At 34.0% G+C, this 24462-nt stretch overlaps 2 protein-coding genes and 1 long non-coding RNA gene across 3 annotated transcripts; 1 reads left to right on the top strand and 2 right to left on the bottom strand.

Moving 5' to 3' along the window:
- Window positions 1-3645: 3645 nt before the first annotated feature.
- On the bottom strand, window positions 3646-4652 carry LOC111443207 (transcription factor MYB117-like). Its single transcript, XM_023080923.1, has 2 exons — window positions 4482-4652; window positions 3646-4357 (listed from the first exon to the last, which is right to left on the bottom strand). The coding sequence occupies exons 1-2, from the start codon at window positions 4642-4644 to the stop codon at window positions 3810-3812; spliced, it is 711 nt and encodes a 236-aa protein (XP_022936691.1). The 5' UTR covers window positions 4645-4652; the 3' UTR covers window positions 3646-3809.
- An 8879-nt stretch (window positions 4653-13531) lies between these two features.
- LOC111443205 (GPI mannosyltransferase 3) lies at window positions 13532-18414 on the top strand. Its single transcript, XM_023080921.1, has 9 exons — window positions 13532-13843; window positions 13986-14103; window positions 14194-14298; window positions 14394-14680; window positions 15960-16241; window positions 16337-16538; window positions 16638-16789; window positions 17882-18044; window positions 18125-18414. Exons 1-9 carry the CDS (start codon window positions 13602-13604, stop codon window positions 18206-18208), a joined length of 1635 nt encoding a protein of 544 aa, XP_022936689.1. The 5' UTR covers window positions 13532-13601; the 3' UTR covers window positions 18209-18414.
- Window positions 18415-20570: 2156 nt separating this feature from the next.
- LOC111443431 lies at window positions 20571-23088 on the bottom strand. Its single transcript, XR_002710495.1, has 3 exons — window positions 22988-23088; window positions 20955-22173; window positions 20571-20922 (listed from the first exon to the last, which is right to left on the bottom strand). It is a non-coding gene; the product is annotated as an uncharacterized LOC111443431 (long non-coding RNA).
- Window positions 23089-24462: the final 1374 nt, after the last annotated feature.

The following is a 24462-nucleotide window of genomic DNA, read 5'->3' as shown; positions in this document are numbered from 1 at the left end:
AAAAAAAAAAAAAAAAAAAAAGGCGATTGTGATACCGACTAACCTCATTTGAGGAAGCTGTTGCAACCTTAAAATGTTTGTATTTGTAAAGTTATAAGTTCATGATAAATCAAAACACACACCTGAATAAATCAATTAATCATCAACCTAGTAACGAAGACTAAAAGAATACAATTCTAGTTGAACAAAACACTTCATTCTTGGATTCGAACTCGAGATGCACAGTTTGTATAAAGCGATACGTCATTTTGGAAGCTGAAGATGGTTTCGAGTTTTCATGTACCTTCAACACAAGCTCATCAAAGCATTGCTCCATATTGACCCGAGTTTTTGTACTGCATTCGAGAAATAAACATCCATATTCCCGAGCAAAATTGAAAGTTGAAGGATTTCTAGATGCAAAATTGAAAGTTCAGTCCTTTACTGACACTTTGAAACTTAAGATTTAGCCTCTTTCTTATATTCTTTGGGAGAACTTTCCTCCATTACAAAACAAAAAAACAAGCATCATATGGAGTGCAAGCGAGGACGTTGGGCCCCGAAAGAAGTGGATTGTGAGATTCCACGTCGGTTGGAGGAGGAAAACAAAACATTATTTATAAGGGTGTGGGGCAGACACGTTCTAAAAATCTTGAGGGAAAGCTCGAAAGGGAAAATCCAAAGAGGACAACTTCTGCTAGTGGTGGGCTTAATTATCAAACTTATCACAAAATAACATTGCCAAATAGACCACAATAATACGAGGTAGCCACTTATGTAATAAGTGTTTGAATTTCAATTCAAGTAAAGGTATGGAATATGTGCTTACCTGACGTAAATCAGTCTAACGTGCTAGTAGCATAGACTGAATGATAGACTATGGAAAATGTAAACAACAAGCTAAGTACAACCTAATCCTACATTATGAATCGAGGGGTTTAGTTATACACCCTAGTGCAGGAGCGTATAGTGTCTAGGTACGGATAGGCTTATAAGACTAGCATGGACGGTAAGCCATGGAAGACCTAAAGCTAGAGTTAGTGTATGAGCACATATCTTAAAGAATCATTACAAAGACGATGTTCGACGAGAGCCTACAGGTTAGACTGCCTGTACCGATCACAATTGAGGGTGTGAATGTGCATAGCTGTGCAGCTGCTAAGGTGCACTTAGATCAAGTCGTCTTCCTCTTTTTAATATTTTAAAATGCCGTTTTGGTGTATTTTGAGTAAATTGTTTGAACTAACTCCAGAGACAATGTCAGTTTTAATTTATATTTAAATCTTAAAGATGCGATGAGATGAGAGCTTACAAGTAGATTGCTTAATGAGTATATTTATATACTCGCCCATTTTCTCTTTCTTTTTCAAGTGTTCGTAAGCTACTAATCGAGGTGGAGGAGCGTTCGAGAGCTATCTAGTCACAAAAGAGGGTCATTCAAAGTACTTTTCAAGAAAATTATGGCAAGAACTATTAAATGGATCAACACTTGCTCAATAGAAATCCTATATTGGAAGTGAAAGATATGACCCCTAAGTTGAATTTTTATTTTTCCGATGCATAGGCCATGTTCACGTGTCAAGTAATTACTACAACAACAATATAAATAGCTAGACATGTTTTGAAAAAAAACCGTTAGTCCTGACTCACCGGTAATACTATAATTTTGGTGTACTATAATTATATATATAAAAGAAAATATTTGTAACAATTCAAGCCCACCGCTATCAAATATTGTCTAATTTGACCCGTTACATATCGTCATCAACCTCATAGTTTCAAAACGCTATCTGTTAGACTGAGATTTCACACCCATATAAAAAATGGTTCGTTCCTCTCGTCTTGATTTCAAAATTATTTCAACAAGACGGGAGACGTTTACCGTGCCACCAACCTTGATTTTAATTAGCATTTTCATTCATTTTCTCATTTTTACTCTATGGTCAAAATCAAATGCTTTATTATGGAGAATATTATACAAAACTTGAAATAATAGATATTAGAATTATTCATGCTTACAATAGAATAAATTATTTATAAAGTTAAATGTCATTTTTCAAACAATTTTTTTTTTACTTTTTATATCAATATTTTATTTTATTCTATATAAGTATTTCTTCAATTATTTAAAATATATATATTAAAATTTTATTTTTATTAAAAATAAATTTTTTTAATAAATTATCTAAACAAATTAAACCGACCTAACTGAAGTATTTTAATGGTTAAGTTGGATCGAGTTCATAATTTTTCAAATTTAAAAATATTTACGACCCAAATAATTTGATCGAATTTAAAAAATCTTTTAACAAGATCCAAGTGAACAGATAATACGTATATGGTTCATTTTGTTATTTATTTATTTTTTTTTATGGGACGACGTAACAATTTCTCGACCCATAATCAACACTATTATATATCTATAATATTACAACTTCTAACCGTGTACGTGGATTGGGTTGGAATTTTTTTTGGACCAACCAGAGGGCTCCCCCCTTGAACAGACTCTTAAAGGTTAGGTTACTACCTGGCGAGGCTCTCAAGGTAAGTTCAAGCCGGAACCATAGCGGGGGTATAAATTTCGAGTTGGTTGAGTTGGTGACCCGAATAACCCGAATAGAGTTCACAACCCAATTCAACTCAGTCTTTTAGGTTGGGTTGGATTGGGTCGTGTTCTAAATAACTAAAATCTCATAGAGCTCAAATATAAAACATTCCGAAGTCACAACACATCACTAACATTATTAATAAACATAAAATATATTCTTAATCATCGTAATAATCTTAAAACTAGGGTAGGATTGAGTCGTGTTCTAACCACATTCTCAGGTTAGTTGGGTTGACCCGACCAGAAAAAAGTCAAATCACGAACCATCCAAAATCTTAATTTTACAAAACTTCAACCCAACCCAAATCGAAAAAAAGAATATAACTCAACCGAACATTTATGACTTGAGTTGTGTAGTTCAAGTGGGTCGGATTATCAGGTCATATGGAAGGCACGAGAATTTAATGAAATAGAGGTTATAAATTGAGTAATTAGGCTAAAATTATGTACAATAATAGTGTTTATATATGTAATTAACAATAAGCGTCCTTAGAAGGCATTGATTCTTGAAATTCTTATCTATATGTAATTTATATATTTACTTGGAAAATTAAAAGTATTTAAATGAAATTAATGATGAACATGTTTATTTTTCTCAAGAAATAGAAGTCAAAATTGTAATTAAATTAACATTTAATATATCATTCAATTCGTTAATGCAAATTTAGAGTTGAAACAAAATTTTCAACCGTTAAATTATAAGTTTAGTTTATGAACGTTCATGTTCGTATTCTTTAAAAAATATCTTATAGATCTCTGAAATTTCATATTCTTTTGTATTTAATGTCAGCATTTTAAAAAATGTTCAACCCACAAACGGACGGGAAGGAATCAGAGGCTCGTTTTGAAAGAAATTAGTAGAATATTTCCTCTCTCAATTATCTGGTTTGATTATTGTCTCGAGTACGTATTTTGAAGACTCTGTTGTAAGAAAAAATGTTAGTACTGTTTACACGAGTTAGATCCAAAAAGTCCGTTCCGACCTAATCTAACGTAACCCACGAACAAAACACTGTTTCAATGCTAATTTGAGTATAGCTCAAGAAATAAGATATCAATTACTATTCTAATAGTCGATGATTCGATTCTCGACTCTTTACGCCCACGACCTTTGAACTAAAAAGAATCAAAATTAAATATACGCTAACTAAAAAATAAAACCCTAATTTTTACATTAGATAAAGCCAAATTAATTACATCATAATATCATACGCTATTTTTTTCACGGCTCAACCCCAAGAAAATCTATGAACTTAATATCCTTCTTTTCAACCAATTCATTCGAAATCTCAAAATTAATCGATTTCGATCGATTCTCTTTAAAATTTCTCAAATCTAATGAACTCTGATACCATCTTAAGAACAAAGACGACGGAAAATGGGGAAAGAAGCTATTGTTCCACTGATTATTAGGGTTTTGACGTTCCCAAAATCTTCGAAACAATCCTCCACCGCAACCGCCTCCGTGCGTTCTTGTTCTTGCTATCGCCGATGCTGCCAGAGAGGATTTGGAACCGATGAAAAATTCAGGAAAGTTTAGTTTAGTTGCAGAGAAATTGGATTGTTGTCTTTGCTTTCTGGCCATTATTACGTGCCAATGATTCTTCACAGCGTTATCAGTTCTTCCCGGAAAAAGCCTTGCGATTAATGCCCATTTGTTGCCGTGAATCCGATGTGCGGTTAAAAGCCTCTCTTCTTCTTCTTCTGTAAACGGTCTTCTATTTATTCTCGGATCCAATTGATTAAACCATCTCAATCTACAACTCTTCCCTATAAAATTATCAACTTTATTATATAAAATAAAAACAATTTAATAAATAAATTCGGAAAGCATAATTTTTTTTCATTTTCCCGATAACAACAATAACAAAAACAAGAACAAGAAACAACATACCTGATCTTCCTTGCAGCTTTTCGGCAATGAAATTCCAGTTTTGTGCGCCATACTGTTTAACTAGCCGACGGAGCTTCTCGTCCTCGGTCGGGCGCCAGTGTCCTCGTGGGCACGACTTAGTATCATCCCCGGAAGTCGAAGCGGAAACGAGAAGGCCGTCCATAGCGGGTAGGTTGAGAATGGAGATGAGATTTATATAAAGGAAGAAAGGAGAAAGTTGATAGGTTTGGTTTGAAGCTGTGGATGGTAAGTCACTTTTGTTGGTTTCACACGATTTTTATTTTTTATTTTTTCTTAGAATTTATTATTATTATTATTTTAACATGTAATTAAATTTCTATTTTTTAAAAAAAATAATTAAAGATATTAGGAGGTCCATGGTAATACGTTAAAATCAAACCTAGTCCCTATGGTTCGACATGTAGTTTAATTAACAACGACATTTCTCCTAGTAAATTTATTTTTCCGATTTTACTTTTACACAAAAAAAAAATGTATAATAATTATTATTGGATAATTTATATTATCGAGTTTATTTTAATTCTTTTTAATGTCTTATTCTTTAATATTCAAGCGTTTTATTTTAATTTTAGAATACAGACGATAAATTAATTTCGATAGAAATTAAGATATATATATATATATATATATATATTTTTGGTAGTAATTTTGTTTTTTGTTTTATTTGAAAAGTATTTTTGAAGAATAATTCTTGGTAACTTGTTAAAGTCATGATAATTATTCAATGGTTTAGATTGGTTATTCATAATATCTTAGTTTTTAAGTGTAATATAATGTTAATTATTCTAAAATATAGGTCAACCATAAAAAAAAAATTAAAAAAAATTAATAAAATATTTTAATTATGAAAGGATAAAAATTTTGTTTTTATATAAAAAAATATTTTGAACATTTGAAATATTTTAATTTTTGGGTCGATGTCTAAATATAGTTTAATCAGTAAGTTTATGTCAAAATGAACATAGCTCAATGATAATTGATATGCACTTCTTTCTTTGAATTTAAATGTTTGAGTGCTCGTGTTACCTCTAATGAATATGTGAAGTGTTATGCTAACGTTCAAAATTTAGTAACGTAATTTGAAAGTGAAATGACCAAGTAAACACAGTATTATAAAAAACGACAAATTTAACTATATGAACTACGTGTGTTCATGTTCAAAAAATTTGATGATCTGAAAAAATGTGATCAACGCTCAACCCAAACTCGGTTCAAATAAATAAAAAATTTATGAATTAGGTTAGTTTACGGGTTCGCGAAAAGAAATTGAGTTGTAAATCTTAATTAAATGTTTGAAAATAAACATTTTTATTAAAAACAAAAAATTTGAATAAACGGCCCAAACAACCCGAACCGACTATACCCAGAAAATTATTGTCGGTTCGAGAGGACAAAAAACTTACAACTTAAATAATTGGGTTGGGTCTAAAAAATTTCTAAACCTGACCCAACCTAATCCACAAACATCCTTATTACGAACTTAAGATGATGTATCTATTTAGTCCTTAAACTTTAACAAATGTCTAATAGGTCCACAAATTTTCAATTTTGCATTTCTATTAGATACTCGATCTCTTCAACATTTTTCAAAATTTACAACCGTACCACAAAATTGAAAATCTAGGGTTTGGCAAGCTGCGTTCCTCTAACGTATACCAAACAATTTCTCAATTCTCCGAGATGTTTTTTTTTTGTTGTTGTTGGCTTTAATAAATCTAAATGTCTTGCAACAACAGCATTTGAGAAAAAGATTAATAAATGGTTTCTTAAGTGATTAAGATTTGATACCCCACGAAACCAAACTCTTTACTTGTTCTTCGTGTTCTTCGTGTTCGTATTCTTGTTCTTTTTTCTTTTTCTGCTAATTCTTTGTCACCCAGGTGATTGGATTGGATTGATGATAATGGCGTAAAATGGTTCATGTATTTACATCATACTTTAATTAGTTGACCATCTCTATACCTCACCTAATTATATGAGTTTTTAATACCCATTTCCCTTTATTAATTGGGTATGCCATCGGTATCTCCTCTTAATTTCCTGCTTCTTTCTTAATCCCTCAAACCCTTTCTTGTTCTAATCAAGTTTTGCTTGCTTACGCTTCTAATTTGATTTTTTCGGTCGTTTAGAGTTTAGGATTTAGGGTTTAAGTCGTTTAGGATTTAGGGTTTAGGGTATAGTTTACTTTTGTCAAACGAGCAAAACTTGACGTGGTTGAGTTGATTGATTTGAGACACTCGATTGAGGTTTTGGTCTGAAAGAGGTGAGTTTAATCACTGTTTAACTAGAGATGTCCATGAGGTGGAGACGGGAAAGTCTTTTTTTTTTTTTTTTTGTAGGAGTCCTTCATCCAGGTTCGGGTCCATAAGCAGTGACAATCGCCCTATAAAGACTCGCTTTCGCTACGGCTCCGGTGGGTTTCCTTAACCAAGCCATTGCCTATGAGTCGTCGGCTCATTCTTCAACAAGCACGTGGTCAAAGTCCTTGTCTCCTCCCACTTCTTAGAAGCTTACGGTTTCATGTTCTATTTCACTCACTGATGAGGGTTCTTTTCACCCTTCCCTCACGATACTACTTCACTACCGGTCACCCACGAGTATTTAGGGTTTCTTATTGAGAAATTTTTTTCCCATTTTTCAAACGGAGACCGAGAATGATCACCGTTCTCCGTCTCGTTTAGCTAGAAAGAAATCTCTTCTCATTCCCTCCATCCTTCTCCGTTTTGAGCAAGGATTCTCCGCTCCATTCAAGACAGATACCGAACCCCTAGTTTCATGACTATTATCACTCAATTCCATTTAAATAACCTCAAATTACCTATTTAAAAAAATTCAAGATTTACATTAATACAAAATTTAATTTTTTTTAATGTGAAAATCAATAGCCATTTCCTCTTAGGCTTTCATTATTAATTGGGTGTTAAATCGGCATCTACTCTTTAATTGATGGATCTTTCTCTTAATTATTCATTAATCTCATCATAACCCCTTTTTTGTTTGTATTACTTTGTTTATTCTTTTGGTGGAAATTTTTAAAAGCTATATTTTCATTTTCGAGTCCATTCTCGTCTAAAATAATCTTAACTTTAAGAAATATCAAATCAGTATTTAGAATGAACGACGATAATCGACCTAAAGGTATCAAATCAAAGAACACACTGCTTACAGTTGTATAGATCAGTCGTGCTATACTCAACTATGTACAACGGTTGGATTCTAATTTTCAAAATGTACACTATGTACAAGACAAAGCATTGAGATTACCACTTCATATAGATCAATCGAGCTATACTCGATCGATGTGGCAGATAGAAAAGAGCGATGAAAAATATTGAGGAAGAGCGCCTCGTTACAGTGGTCTAGTGGGCTTGAACTTTAAAAAAATATCAAATGAATAAATGAACTTTCAATCTCTGCTCGAAGATGAAGATTGAACCATCGACTTTTGAATAGCAATGTAACAGCCTAGATCCACTGTTAGCAGATATTGTCCTCTTTGTGCTTTCACTTTCGGGCTTCCCCTCAAGACTTTAAAACGCGTCTGCTAGGAGAAGGTTTCCACACCCTTATAACATCATAATCCACCCCCTTTCGGGGCCTAGTGTCCTCACTGGCACTTTGTCCTTCCTCCAATCGATGTGGGACCACCACCAAATCCACCCTCCTTCGGGGCCCAGCATCCATACTGGCACACCACCTCATGTCTACCTCCTTCGGGAAACAGCGAGAAGGCTGGCACATCATCTAGTGTCTGGCTCTAATACCATTTTTAACAGCCCAGATCCATCGCTAGCAAATATTGTCCTATTTGGGCTTTCCCTTTCAGGCTTCCCCTCAAGGCTTTAAAACGAGGGAAAGGTTTCCACACCTTTTATCAACGGTGTTTTTGTTCTCCTCCCCAACCAACATGGGATATCACAAGCAATTAATGACTTTATCGGCTAACTATGTTCATATTAACCAACTGGTTTAAGACAATTTTACGTCGAGACCTCTTTCTTCTACTTTGACTCGTACATATTTGAATTCCGATTAGGTCTCCCGCAATTTTCAAACTTTTTTTTCCCTTTTTTTTCATTTGAAAACTTGTTTAAGTACCTAAATTATGACCAAAAGGTTAGTTTTGGGTCTTGTCAACAAATGTACGTAATTTTCTTTGATATAGAATTTTTTATGTCACGTAATTGTATTTATTTTGTCAACGAAAGGGTTCTAAGGCTTGGAAATTAATTATTAGAGATGAGAATTCAATAATATTTGAAGAAATTAAAGCCTTCTAGAAATACATTACTTAAGATTTTTCTTTAATTATTATTGTGAGTTGTGTTATTTAATGGGTATTATACATTACACCTTTGCTTTATTTTTCTTGGTGGGAAAGTAATTCGAATGTAATAGTTGGAAAAAGAAACATGGTCGGCTTTCTTAGCTCGGTTTGGCTTCAGTTGGTTTGACTTGTTTGGATCGTTTTGACTGTTTCGGAAGCAATTTTTACTCAATTGAGACTAGAAAATACGTATAACTGCAATTTAGACAATTTATAATATTTAGTACGACTTAAGAGTAATATTAGGATAACTAAGCGACGATAATTCAAGAATAAACTATAAGCTCAATTTTATGAATGAATGAAATATCGTAGGTGAAATTGGATAACGTGAATCTGAATTTAGGAACATTCAGCAAAAGCAAGCTTAGGAGCACCAAATTGAGTCTGAAACTGTATGTGAGCTTACGGTTGGAACACTTATGAGTTAGTGATATAAACCAAGAGACTTGGAAAATGTAATAAAATGAGCATCTGTGCTTTTATTAGTCAACGACTAAGTTTCTTTGCAATTCTATGCAATTTAGATTACATGTAGAATCATTCCTGACATGACCAATCTTATTTGTGAAGTAATTCGAATCTCAAACAAGTGTTCTTGCATTGAGATATTTGATCAACAAGAATCATTCAAGCTAGATAGGATCGATCTTGCTTGTGGAGTAATTCGAATCTCAAACAAGTGTTCTTGCATTGAGATATTTGATCAACAAGAATCATTCAAGCTAGATAGGATCGATCTTGCTTGTGGAGTAATTCGAATCTCAAACAATTGTTCTTGCCTTGAGATATTCGATCAATAAGGTAATCTGAATCTTATTCCCTTTTTATTCATTTGGCATCCGAGCTTTCCATTGAGTTGATTTCATATCATTTGGGTTGGATGACATTGATTGATGCACAAAAATACATATCAATGCATGTACTTTTTGTTTTGTTGATTATGTTTGCTGTGCTAATATGATCATGTTTATGCCTTATGAGAACTATGATATAGCATGTATGATAAGTATGAATGAAATATAATGAATAGGTACGTACATCTCCTAAGGAATTTACGTTTAGCTCTTGTATGCATTCTAATAACCCGAAATTAAAAAGAAAAAAAAATGAAAGTCTCACGTTTACTAGGTTAAGAAAGTGGGAATCCATTATAAGTGGAAGATCCCGTGATTTTTTGAGTTACAACAATTCCTTCTTTTCATCCTATTTGGACGGTTCAGAGTCTATTGGATAATACATTTTCTAATAGCTCTAGATCAGCTCTTTGGCTAATCTGGCTTGGGTTTGATACACTCAGACTCTTTTCTACTAGTTTCAACTCTTCAAAGGTGTTTACGGTTAGTATGACTACCTTTTAGCTAGTTTAAAATATTTGGAGTTCAATTAACGGTCAAGAAAAGTAGGTCTCATCGATCATGAAACATGTTGTATATGGTTGCATTTTTCAACCTCAACAGTGAACTCAAAGTGTAACAAACGATTCTCTTAGGATAGGACGATTTACTAACTTGTGAATGCAATACTTCGATCATATAACTCGATGAACACTACATGAACAATTGTGGATGAAAGAGAAAATGGTTGGGGGGAAACATTTCGAGTATAAAATATATGCATCATTTTTTTTTTCGGGTATCATTTAATACACTAGGTTAAGGTTTTCTTAACCTCATTCTAACTCTCTCGTGTCCTCTTTTCCTCCATCACATTCGTGTTTCTTTTTCAAGGTGTCGCTGTGATGTCCCATATTGGTTGGGGAGGAGTGAAAACCTTTATAAGGGTGTGAAAATCTTCCCCTATCAGACGTGTTTTAAAGCCTTGAGGGGAAGCCCGAAAGGAAAATCCCAAAGAGAACAATATCTGCTAGCGGTGGATATGGGTAATTACAAATGGTATCAGAGCCAGACACCGGACGATATGCCAGCCTTCTCGTCGTTCCCCGAAGGGGGTAGACACGAGGTGGTGTGCGATAAGAACACTAGCCTCAAAGGGGGTGGATTGTGATGTTTCACATTAGTTGGGAGGAAGACAAAACATTTTTTATAAGAGTGTGGAAACCTTCCCCTAACATTCCCGTAGCAGAAGCGTTTTAAAGTTCTGAAGAGAAGTCCGAAAGGAAAAGTCCATATCTACTAGCGGTGGATCTGGGTCGTTACAGTCGTACCAAGATAATTTGTTTCTTGTCGTGGTAAAAATAAAAGTGAGTAACACGTGTACGATAACCAACTTAAAAAAAAAGTAAAGAGTAAAGTATTACTGTCTAACTCAAAAACCTAAAATGGAAGGCATTTATTTATTTATTAAGGAACAAAAATTACTTTAAAATTTAACCGGTTAAAATTGTTTTCAATGATTTTGTTTAATAAAATAAATTAATTAATAATAACTAATTATCTAGAATTAATTAATATAGTAAAAGTGTTAGAAAGTAATTACATAATTAAAATAAATATTATTTTTTATATACCATTTGGATATTAGTCTAAATTAATAATTAAAAAAAATCTCTAAAATTTATATTTTATCTAAAAAAAATAATCATAAATTTTTAAAATTTCAATAATATCCTAACTTTTAACCATTATCACTTTTAACTTTCATAAAAAAAAATTCACACCTTTTTTTACTGTAAGTATATGGATAAAGTTTTTCTAAAATTTTTAAAAAAATTTAAAAAAAATTTGAATTTTTTTTTTAAAATTAAAAGAGATTTTTTAAATAATATTTTTAAAAGAGTATTTTATTTGTAACAACCAGAAAAAAAAAATAATAATAAGAAAAAAGAAAAAAAAAATCTATTTTACAGTAAAGTTCTTTTTACAGATTAAAAAAAATATATATAGAGAGTTTTTCCATAAATGTTTAGCACGACGTTATTCTGCCCGTGGTATTGCACATATTCAAGCCCATAATATATCCGTTATATTGCACAGATTCGAAAATTCAAGCTCACAAGAAGTAATATTATTGTTTGGATACGTATGGATCAGAATTTCATTAATTTTCTTATAAATTTCTATATTTTAAAAAATTACAATAAATTATATTTTAGATTTTCTTCCTCTTTTATCTTAATGGGTGGAAATTATTTAGATTTTTGTTAAAATTAGTCAAAATTATTTAGATTTTAGTCATAAATTATATACCAAAAATGTTACACTAAACTAGTAGTTTTTTTTTTTTTTTTTTTTTAGAAAATCAATTAAAACGGACCAAAAGTAATTTTGATTGAATAAAAGAAAAAAAAGTCCTACTAAATATAATATTACAACAAACGATATTTAAATTTAATAATCGGATGAATAAATAATATTGACATATTTTTAATTTAAGTTTTACTACACGACAGAGTTTAGAAATAATAAAAAAAATGAAATTCGATTTTTACTGAGGAAATTAAGTTTATATTCAAAATATATGAATTCTCGATATAAGTGAGAACGAATTTAAATGATGAAAGCAAGCAAATTTGGAATTAGATAGAACTTTGGCTAAAGCCAACCACGCAAGTGGTCTTACTTGGTTCAGTCGAAAAACTTACCTTATGTATGAAGATGTGTTCAAGTGTCCCTTGCACATGTCATTTATGCTTTATGTTATATGATGATGTGTAATGATGATGTGATAATGTGATGATATGATGATATATATGATGATGTGATGAGATGACATGATGATGTGATATGATATGACATGATGCTGAAGATGCATGATAACATGATGATGGATAACTTACTCTAACATTATTCCATATTAAGATGATGTGCATGTATTAAATGTCATGAAGCATTATGACGACAATTTTTCTAAGATACAACCCTAGTTAATGTTAATAATTATAACTGTATGAAGGCCAATGCATGCATGTTACTTCGAGTAATATGTGGACGAGTATATGGTTGTGTCATAAAGATGATTTAAAGATGAAAACTATAGAGACCTCATACATTTTGTGTGTACATAAACATCGGGTTACTTTCCCATTTATGATAATGAGTACGAACGCGTACACTATGATGATGATCATCATCATGCCTCGCATGACACTTAGGGGTCTGTTGACCACCAGACATCGCTACAGATAGTTAGCTCGACTATGATGGGTCTTGGGGGTGTGAACTGCCTGGGAATCTACGCTCGCACGTGTGGGTTATGTGTAGGGAAGTACTCACATCCAATTTTGTTAAGACTGGATGTCACCCTTACGATGGTTTTAACGATAGGTCCTTAACCATAAGTTGCATGTGTTTGCATTCCCTGACATTAATAGTATGATCACCTATTGAGTAGTTCTTAAAATACTCATCATGTGCTACTTCTATTTAAGGTAAAGGCAAGACACCCATGTACGGCTAACGACGACATTGCTAGTAGAGACCATGACACGTTTATAGGATATTAGTATTTCATTTTCTTAAACTTAAGATAATATAAGGTATTTTTACCTTTAATGTTTTAATGGTTACTTTTACTATTTTGTTTTGAAAATATCCTCCAACTTAAAATCGTTGAAATTTAAAATTTTATATTAATATTTTTGGACTTGTTAAAAAAATTATTTTTTACTATCAATATATAAACAAAAATTATTTATCTACCGATTGATTATCTGCAAACATTTTAACGTTCATATAAATATATATTTGAAATATTAAAATTTAAAAAGTAAATTTTAAAAAAATTTAAGAATATTTGTGAGAGTTTTCAGTGTATTTTTGAGCACAGAAGACCGGACTGATTCTCAAACTCCGAAAATCTCAGATCGGAGAATGGTTCAGATAAGGCAAAGATCTTCGGTCGCAGCATCAAATTCCGGCGGAATCGACGACTCGCCGGAATTTCTTCCATCCGAGAAACCCAAATCTAAAACCTATGATGATTTCTGTTCCACTAACAAGCTCCTTGTGCTCTGCTTGGCATTTCGATTCGCAAATGCGCTTTTATTGCAGACTTATTTCAATCCAGATGAACACTGGCAAGCCCTTGAAGTTGCCCACCGCATCGCCTTCGGGTAACGTTTCTCCTTCTTGTGATCCTCCTCTCCTTGTTACTAATCTCCTTTCCGCTTCTAATTTTCCTGATTTCTGGGCTGTAATTTCTTGATGAAATAGCTTGACGAAGCTATAATTCAATGATGAGTATCCATTTTGTAGGTATGGTCATCTGACATGGGAGTGGAAGAGGGGAATTCGTAGCTACTTCCATCCTTTGCCGTTTGCTTGTCTTTATAAATTACTTGCTATACTCGGCCTTGATACTCCATTGTTCATGGTAAAGTATTCAACTATGTATAATCTAGTAAACCTGTTTGATTGGCTGTGGAAAATTGAATTGTGAAATTTTCTTTACCATGCTTTATAGATTAAAGCTCCGAGGCTGTTGGAATCCATATTCTCTGCAGCTGGTGATTTTTACTTTTACAAACTCTCCTCTGCCCTCTTTGGTGATTATGTTGCAAAATGGGCTGTATCCTTCTGCTGTTGATTGACATATGTTTATAATCTTGAAAGAAGAGAAATACATTGTGATTGTTAGACAAAATATACTTAACTCTACTTCAGCTGTTTTCCCAGCTCACAAACTGGTTTATGTTCTTCTGCTTCAATCGAACTCTATCGAACAGCTTAGAGACCGTTCTTACACTTGTCAGCTTGTATTATTGGCCTTGTATAAGAGTTGCTCCCACCAGATCTTCCAAGGTTTCGAGGAAGATGGCTTTGTTTATGGCAGCATTATCGTGTGCTATTCGCCCAACTAGTGCGATTACTTGGCTGTATGTTGGTATGCTTGAGCTGTTTTCAGCACGTGATCGACTAAGGTTTATTTTCTTAGAGGCTGCTCCTATTGGGTATGTACCAAATCTCCTAATTGTTATAACTTATAACATGTTTAACTTCTTGTTCTTGGTTCTTGAATAGGTATGGCTTTTTTCCGTCTTTACTATCATTTTCTTTGAACTTCATTTTTAGAATTAGTGATGTAAAAACCAAGATGTCAAGCAGTTATAGAACAAAGTTGTTATCATTGGTTAATCATTCAAATCATGTCTATAAAGTTGAGCGGGGTGTTTTATCTAATGGGTGCAAATTGATGAAATTAATCATGGAAAAACCTAGAGATGTGAATTTAGGTGGCCAAGTTAGGATATATGTTGATACAAAGCCAACCTTTTGATTTCCTTCTGTCTGGAATAAATTTTGATGGTTGCACATTCAACTTCTGGAAGTGTTGCAAGACCATTTTTTCTTCTTGGTGTCACTGCATCATTTATAGAGGAAAATTTCCATACTAAGCTAGTACTTCTGAAGTTTGACAATCCCATGATTGAAAAGAAATATAACCCTGTTTTCACTTTCACCTCTTGAATAATTTGAAAGTTGGAGTAAGTTAAAAATCTGCCAAGTTAGCGGTGAACAGTGGTAATAAATCATGACCAATCAAGGTTTTTTGTTGTTTTCCTATCATATCCTCTTACCATTATATTTACACATATAGTTCGCTCTGATCTTCCACCATCTGTAAGTGTAATAATAGCATCGATTAAGAAAAGTTCAATGGGAGGAGACTGAGTATTGCATAATTCACCGTCTCCCTTTGAGTATCCATTGATACAGGATTTTGTGGTTTTTCATCATTTTTAATTGATAACAGTTGGAGCCTTCTGTTTTAATCTTTTAAGTCTCCCTTTGTTGGGTTTGACTGGTGTTTATGCATGCCCTTTCTTTTGTATTTTTAGTGGGTTCCTTTGGCTGCATTTGATAATTTTTGAACACTAAAAATGTAGTTCTTAAAAACTTGTTTTTTTGTTTGGAATTTGACTATGATTTCAAACGTTTATGATGAAAGTTCAAAACCATTGTAAAGATCTTAGGTAAGTTAATAAGAATGGTGTTGTATGAATGGCGGATGGAGATTTTATTGGTTGCCCCTTTATATTCGTTCCTGAACCGATGAGATGATTGTTCTCCCCATTTATTTTCCTGGATAGACCAACTGCTGTTTCGGGTCGATTAATTTGCATGGCACTCTGTCGAATATTTAGGAGATTCTCGCACTCATTTTCTTTAACTCTCTTAAGATTTCAGAGTATCTAAATCTTTCTTTATCCCTCAAATTTGTTATACCAGGTCGTTGGTTCTTGGGATTACATTTCTGTTGGATAGATTAATGTATGGCTCCTGGGTATTTGTCCCTCTTAATTTTCTGAAGTTCAATGTCCTTTCCTCTGGTGGAGATTTTTATGGAACTCACAAATGGCACTGGTACTTCACCCAGGGCTTTACTGCCATGCTCTTCAGTTTCATTCCATTTTCCATTTCTGGCATCATTTCCTCAAAAAAATGGAAACTCACAGGTCTTGTCATCTGGGTTCTAGGAGTTCATAGTCTACTTGGCCATAAAGAATTCAGGTATCTCTTTCACACTATTGACAACACCCAACCTATATCAATTTGGCATTGGTTTGAAGTATGTGTTCGTTTTCTTTTAACTTTGTTACTTACAGGTTTGTCCTTCCCATTCTTCCAATAGCATTGATGTTTTCGGGCTATTCGTTAGCCGCCCTTAGATATCCTGCTTCTCCGAATGGTAAAAGGGAAAAATCGCGAGACGTCCACAGTAAATGTCCTATGAAAATGAAGTTGGCTGTAATATTTTTGCTGGCTACAAATATCCCAATGGGTTTGTACATGAGTTTGGTTCATCAGGTATCTATGTTGGCTAATGAGAGTAAAAAGAAAAATTCAAAGTTGGTTGTGTTTTTGTTTCTTCTGCTCTATTATCTAACCAGAAGATATACTGTGCAGAGAGGAACAGAGGATGTAATGAACCATCTGGCTAAAGAAGCCGTGTCTGAGAAAGTCAAAAGCATCCTTTTTCTGATGCCCTGCCATTCGACGCCATACTATTCGACTCTGCACCGAAACTTACCAATGCGGTTTCTAGACTGCACACCAAGGTGTGTAAAGCCTTTTTTGTTTTTTTTTTTTTTTTTGCTTTCAGAAACCATTCATTGGTATGATGAAATGGAATACAAAAGTTCCTATTTGATAATAATCACAAAAAATACATTCACTGGTTAACGTGGATAGATGAACTATAAATACAAAAAGGAGGAAACAAGCTGCTCCAAGTGCCAAAAGAGAAGTGGATTCCATGAGGGGAGGCTGTTTGAGGGTTCTATAGGCCTCAAGGGAGGCTCTATGATGTATTTTGTTTAAGGAGAGGATTGTTAGGAGGGAGTCCCACGTTGGCTAATTAAGAGGATGATCCTGAGTTTATAAATAAGGAATACATCTCCATTGGTATGAGCCATTTTAGGAAAATCAAAAGCAAAACCATGAGAGTTTATGCTCAAAGTGGATAATGTCATACCATTGTAGAGATTCGTGGTTCCTAATATGATTCAGTAGTAGGAGAGAGAGATAAGTAAATATGTGGCAGGGTCTTGGAAATTCCCATCCAAAGGCGTGTTTTGCTTAAAACAACAAGAACCTTGAGCCATAAACACGTCTACTAAAAAGGTGGATTCGTGATTCTTCACCGTTCAAACACATAGGAAAGCACATCTACTAAAAAGGTCGGATTCGTGATTCTTCACTGTTTATAAGCACATAGGAAAGCAGCGGGGAGAAATGTATAACAGTTGAGAATGCCTCTGAGGCTTGTCAAGTATTGGTGTCTCAAAACTTCTCCTTCCGCTACTCGATGCTTTTCTTCGTCTATTTCTTCCACCTTTTCTTGAAGTGTGATGGCTTCTCCATCTTATCATTTCAACACATTTGAATAATGTTTAGTTAAATAGTTTCACGTTTATGTAATAGCAGATTTGAGAGGTTGGTTGATTGTGATCGAGAAATTTAAGTGATATAAACCAATACCAAGAAACTTCCATACCTTAAGGTCTAATTCCAGAGACGAGAGACAAGAAGTAGCTCCCATATAAATCTGGGATGATTGACAACTTACATTGCTCTTTGTCTTTGTCTTGTACCTGTAACTATTGATCATCTGTGATGCAATGCATAAAATGTGCCGATGTCTCTTGCAGCGAAGAGAGAGAAATTCCAGTCGAGTCAGACCGTTTCTTGACGAACCCGCTTGATTTTGCATCAGAATTTGCTAAAAACTGGACGGTCCCGAGTCACATTGTATTGTTTGAATCAGAAGAGAGACCACTGAAGGACTTTCTGAAATCGCATTCTTTCAAGGAGGTTAGAAGTGTTGTATTGTATTTGCTATCCATTACTTAATAATCTTGTGGGATACTTGAGTTGGGTTGTGTGGAATGCAGGATAAAAGGTTCTTCCATGCTCACTTCAAGGTGGACCGTGATCTTCAATCTTCAGTGGTTTTATATGTCTTAACCAACCAATGACTGTTTTTCTCAGCCGACTTACCATTTTTTCTCCATGAAGATTGGTTTTAACTATAGATGATGCCTCTTCTTTTTTCCATAGACAAACTTTGTGAGGATGTTAGTGATTTCGAGTTGTACATTCCTATGCCACAACCTTTATTGTTGTTATATGGATCCAATTCATGTTGGCCTAGTTACAAACAAAGAAAACATTACTTTCGTGATGGGAGTTTCCATGCCTCCGTAGGAAAGAGATCTTCAATCTTCTAGAGGATGTACATTTGGTTACTAGGAAACAGATTTTTAAGCAATTGGTTACTATAAATGTAAAGTACATCCTCTAGAAGAAAGGATAGATCCTGAAATTCAAATATATATATATATATATATATATATATATATATATATATATATCATAATATGCTTCAAAATAGTCCAAATGTGCATAAAAGTAAAAATCATAAATTATAAATCATAAACAGTCCAAATGTAAGCTTATAATTCATAAACCATAAGCATAAAACATAAATCATAAGTAATACATTAAGTGCGTGTGTATTTTGTGACGAACAACTAATTTAACTTTAAGAACAAGGACTTTATTTTCTTATTGTTCTATAGAGATAACACACATTATAACACAAAATCTCCCCCACTAACTAAACATAACCAAAAATATCAACAAATTCAACTTAACTCCTAATCAAAACTTCTAAGAGAAAGGTTGAGATTTGTTACTGTTTCAGTTTGCTTGGTTGGAGGTGCTTGATGTGCAAAGGCTACCGGACGACGAACCGAAGCGCAACAATGGGCGTTTGGTGTGGCTAACGGCTGGATGTCGATGGGTGAGGCTGAACGGTTGGCATCCGCATGGACGGCAACAGATCCAATAATTATCAGACAGATTAATAGAATCGCATCAGGCAACGCCGGTTAGAGGAAGAAGGAAAACTCTAAGAGTTTCTTCCGAATAATTGCAAAATTCAAGAGCTAGGCCACACTTATATCTATAGTTCTACCTCAAATTTCAGTGGTAAATTATATAATTTAACCTAAAAGAAAATACCCAGAGAAGATCTCAAAGAACTCACAGCCACAATCAAGCATTCAAAGGTTTGAGCAAAGACAACAACAACAGGCCATGCAAGGGCTTTAAGGGGCATAGTAGAATGCAAGATAAGGGCATTGTGCATACCTCTGCCATTGACGCATACGATTCAGGCGTTTGTTTTTGGCAGATACCAGAAACTATGAAGCTTTCCCATCACCAGGAGAAGACTAAGCAAACAACTGCGTCAACTTAAAGTTAAATTGCATCAAAATTCAAGTGCATCATTAAGAAGGAAAAGGGATGAAAGTTTTGCACAATGCCCTCAGATCTCATAGCTTAGTTCCTCATTGACAATGTTTGCATTTGATTTGCATACTAGCCTCTACTCATCATCTCCAACCACAATAAAAGAAAAGAATGGAAATGGAAAAGGCTTTATATATATATATATGTATTTGCATGTGTGTGTTTCCACAGAGAGAGAGAGAGAGAGAGAGAGAAAGAGATAGCAGTGGTTGAGGGCAAAAGCTAGCATTAGAAATCAAAGCAATTACTCCAAAGCACGAGTTTTTCCATCATTGGGCAGGGAAAATTTTAAGATGCTAGAGGAAATGGTAAATAAAAAATTAAACTATAACAACATTATACACAGTCGAGCCACGGTCCAAGATCACCGCTAGCAGATATTGTCCTCTTTGGGTTTTCCCTTCAAGTTTTCCCTCGAGATTTTGAAAACACTTCTGCTAGGAAGAGGTTTCAACACCCTTATAAAGAATGTTTTGCTCTCCTCCCCAACCAATCGATGTGGGATCTCACATTTTGCTACTTCGTAATCATTATCAATATTAATCATCATCAACATACTAATTTAATATCTAAACTATCCTAATAATACTCATAGCTTTCTTCACCATAATACTTGTCTTAAGAGAAAGATATAAAACTACTTAAAACAAACCAACATGTATAAAAGTTTAACAAAAAATAAAAAAAGGAAAGAAATTAACATCAGGTATTCCCCCCTTAAAGAAAATGGATTAGTTTGATTGGTCTTTTAAGATCAAACTAAAAATACAACGTTACCAGGTCGTTTAGAATAATTTTTAAAACAGTATTTCTAATTGATAAACACATCAAAAATAGATTATTGTAAAATCTGACAAGAACAACAGTTATGGTTTAATGAAAAGTAAACCATTTTCAAGATGCCCTCAGATCTCATTAACATTATTTATCATTTCTAGATAGACTGTTGACATTCATTACTAGCCTCTACACATCCTTAACCACTCATTAAGAAAAGAAGAAACAAACAAAGCAAATGGATGGATTATAGATGGATATGTGTGTAGATATATATATATACATATATATATATATCTATATATATAGAGAGAGAGAGAGAGAGAGATTATGTATGTGCTGGTTAATGGCAAAGGCTAGTAATAAAGATCATTAGTAACTGCTCCAATCGGAGTATTCCATCATCGGGCCGATGTAATTTTTAAAGCAAAGCAAGTATTTTGAGTCTCAAAAATAAAATATTTCATAAGTTCCTCCATGAACTTCAAAACTCAATGTTCCTCATCTACGTGGTTGGAGGGGGGAATGAAGCATTCTATATAAAGGTCTAGAAATCTCTCCCTAGCATAGGCGTTTTAAAAATTTCGAAAGAGAAAACCTAAAGAGGACAATATTTTCGAGAGAGAAAACCCAAAGAGGACAATATTTGCTAGCGGTGGGCTTAGGCGGTTACAATCTAACATCCCTCTAGAAAAACAACTCGAATTAAAAAACGAATAGCAAGCCATTATTTAGACCAATCATCACTTCAAAGCTAATTCGTGCAAGCTGAGAAGAAAACAGTAAAAAAATTCGGTACAACTTTAAGAGCAAGGACTGTGTACAAGATCCCCTCAGCCAAAATTGATATTCATCACTACCTCTACACAGATTAATACCTCTAGAAACGAGTTTTCCATGATTGGGCAGTGGGCATGTGCAGTTTTCTGATAAACAGGGGAAGAAAGACGAACACTAAGATCAATAATCAGGCTACTAAAGCAAGCAAAGCAAATTCCAGATAACAGTTGTTACAAATGAGAATCATTTAGAACTTGTATTATTAATAAGAACACAATCCCTTTTACATGTAAAAAATTAAAACATAAAGATACAAACCATTTCATAGAATTTAGAGCAAATAACAGGAGAAGAAAACTAATCCATTGAATTTAGGGCTTTTATTCAACAGCATGCAATTCATCCAAAAAATACCATCTTGAAATTAGAAACAGATTCAAACAACAGATGCATAAATCCCTAAGAAGAAAAAGACTAATATCAAATATATAAACAAAAGAACAACAAAGTTTAGACGTATAAGATTTAGCTTCCTAAGCAGCATTCCCTTCATAATAAAAAAAGCCCAGTACAAATATTATTCGTAATACCCCAAATAGATATACTAGATCCTAATGAACGGCATAAAACGTATAAATAGAAGAAAATCTTGATAGAACTGGGTATTAAGCATGACCCGCAAATACAAAAACAAAAACAAAACATGAACGATCAAAGAATCAGAGTGCTTATTACTAAAGAAAGCGGCCATGCAAGGAGCCAAAAATGAAATTTAAGGCACACCCACAAAGATTTGAGGTGAAATAGTTAGAGATAAGCTCATAAATAAAGGAAACCCTCAGATCTGATAGCTTGAACTGAATGACACACGGAGTAAACGAAATGGGGTTCATCAACAGCCCCTACTAACAGTCAGGGGTCGAAGGCAGTGAAGGAGAATGAAGGCTGACTAACGATGAACAAGGAGGGTTTGATCTTCTCTCCAAACTTCACCACCTCAAGTTATCGTAAAAAAGGAGCTATTGGTAAAAACATTTTTTTTTTCACTTCCTATGAATGTAATGTCAGCCTGAAAAAAAGAAAGAACTTAAGAAATTAAATTAAATTAAAATGATTCTTTTGGTCTAAATTTAAAAACCTATCTGATGAGGTTTTATGATAGAACCATTTAAGATAATATTTTTTATAAAAAATTTAAATAAATAATTTATTCAATATAAAGAAAACAAAAATAAAAATACTCAATTCTCGGAAAAACAAACATATATTTCCCGGAAATCATAAAATTCATGAATTCCGCTGAAGATTCAAAATTTTCAATTGGGAATCATGAATTTCTACTCGAATTTGACCAAAATTCGTATGATTTCATCGTAATTGATTGAGATTAAAGTGATTTTGCTTTCCAATTTTGTAAGATTTTTGTTCATACCATGTTCTCTTATGCGTAAAGAGTCATTTTAATACCATTTAGGTTACACAAACCAAGAACAACAGAACCTAGAACAAAGGTAACGAAGTAGAATTGAGCCCTCAGATCTCATAGCTTTAATAGAATCATACACAGTATTAAAGCAAACGGCGTTCGTTCATCAAAAGCCTTTACCAACAGTGACGTGTGTGCGATTTCATGTATGGATTGAATGAAAGAGTATATGGAGATGAGTAAAGGCTAACGACGAACAGAGCCATCTGCAACCGATCAATAGATAGTGTTTTTCCATCATTGGGCGAAAATGAAGTTACCGATCTCGAGAAGCAAAGTAAAAATGGAAAATAAAAACGAAACCCTAAGAATTCACAGCCACAATCATCAAACATCAAAAGTCCAAACAGAAGAAGAAGACGATGGCGAAGCACAAAAGAGAAGGGCGGAACCATACCCTGGATTTTATAGAGAGCTCTGAAGTGCACGATCCGCCATGGATTTCGCCATGAACTGCGACAGAGGCGGGGCTGAAATCTGTGGACAAGCCATAGCGCATCGTGGCTTGCAACTGTTAGATGAAAATGAAGGCCCAAATCATTGCTATGGGCCTGGATCATTAAACAACAGCCGATTTGATATCAAAAATATAGTCACCATGTTCTTGCACATATTAACAACAACGTTATGAACCAAACCGAGTGGCTCGTAGACCGTTATCGAGGTCTAGTGAGACGGTATCGAGACGTTTTGACTTCGTTCTTGTAACAATATTGCGATTCTACAAGATTTTGTTAAAAGCACGAGCTAATTACAAATTCCTGCGTTGACGAGAGATGGAAATGGTTCGAAGTATATACGAAGTTCATATGTGTTTATGGTCACGGGGAGATTTTAGAACGAACCAATTAATTTAAGTTTAATATCTTGTCTTGTTTCGACAACACATATCTAAAGGTAAACGTTAGTGCGAAATATCAATAAATGTGATTGCGGTTTGCTCCGCAAATGGAGAATTCATTTTCATCATGTTGGGATGAAAAGACTCAACAGTGGATTCGAAAATGCTCGGGATTCAATATTACGACCTAACGGGTTAAGAGTTTTTGAAGGCATACAAAATTTATGAATTGTTAATGTTATATGATCAAATGCATATGGTCGTATACAATAACTACTCGTACATTATACAAGATACTATTATCTTTGTCGTGTTGAGTGTCGCAACCGCACTCTTGCGGTTACGGGACAACGATTGTACTACACTTGTTGTAACCCAATGAACAAGTCAGTAGTGAGAAACTCGAACTTCGCAGATGCGTTGGCATATACTCGGGTCTCGAGTCACATTTAAGAAAAATGTTTTAGAAAACGCGAGCAAGAAAATACGTTCACAGAAAGCAATGAGTTGGCATATACTCGGACTTCATGAGGGCATGCATGTCCAGACACACACAAACCAAATGATACATAAAAAAGTGGGTTGGTCTGTGATGTAAGGCTGATGGCCCATGTGTCCCTGAGGCCCAACTATATGATTACAAGAGAGTGAAAGATAGAGATTAATAGACACATTTTAAAATCGTGAGGTTAACAATGATACGTAATGGACCAAAGCGGACAATATCTGTTATTGGCGGACTTAAGATGTTACAAATGGTATCAGAGTCAGACATCGGTCTGTATGTCAATGAGGCCGTTGGGTCCTCATGAGGGGTGTATTGTGAGATCCCATATCAGTTAAAGAGAGAAACGAAGTATTCCTTATAAGGGTCTCGAAACCTCTCCTTAACAGACGCGTTTTAAGACCGTAAGGCTGATAACGATATATAGCGGGCTAAAGCAGACAATATCTACTACAACGGCCTCAAGTTGTTACAGTTATTCAAGAGTTTTTGAATCTACATCCCACAGTTACGAGTCATCCATATT

This window comes from Cucurbita moschata, unplaced genomic scaffold (genome assembly GCF_002738365.1).
Source record: "Cucurbita moschata cultivar Rifu unplaced genomic scaffold, Cmos_1.0 Cmo_Scf00005, whole genome shotgun sequence".
Taxonomy (NCBI): domain Eukaryota; kingdom Viridiplantae; phylum Streptophyta; class Magnoliopsida; order Cucurbitales; family Cucurbitaceae; genus Cucurbita; species Cucurbita moschata.
Note: the sequence above shows the minus strand (reverse complement) of the source record. Positions and strands in the feature narration are given on the sequence as shown.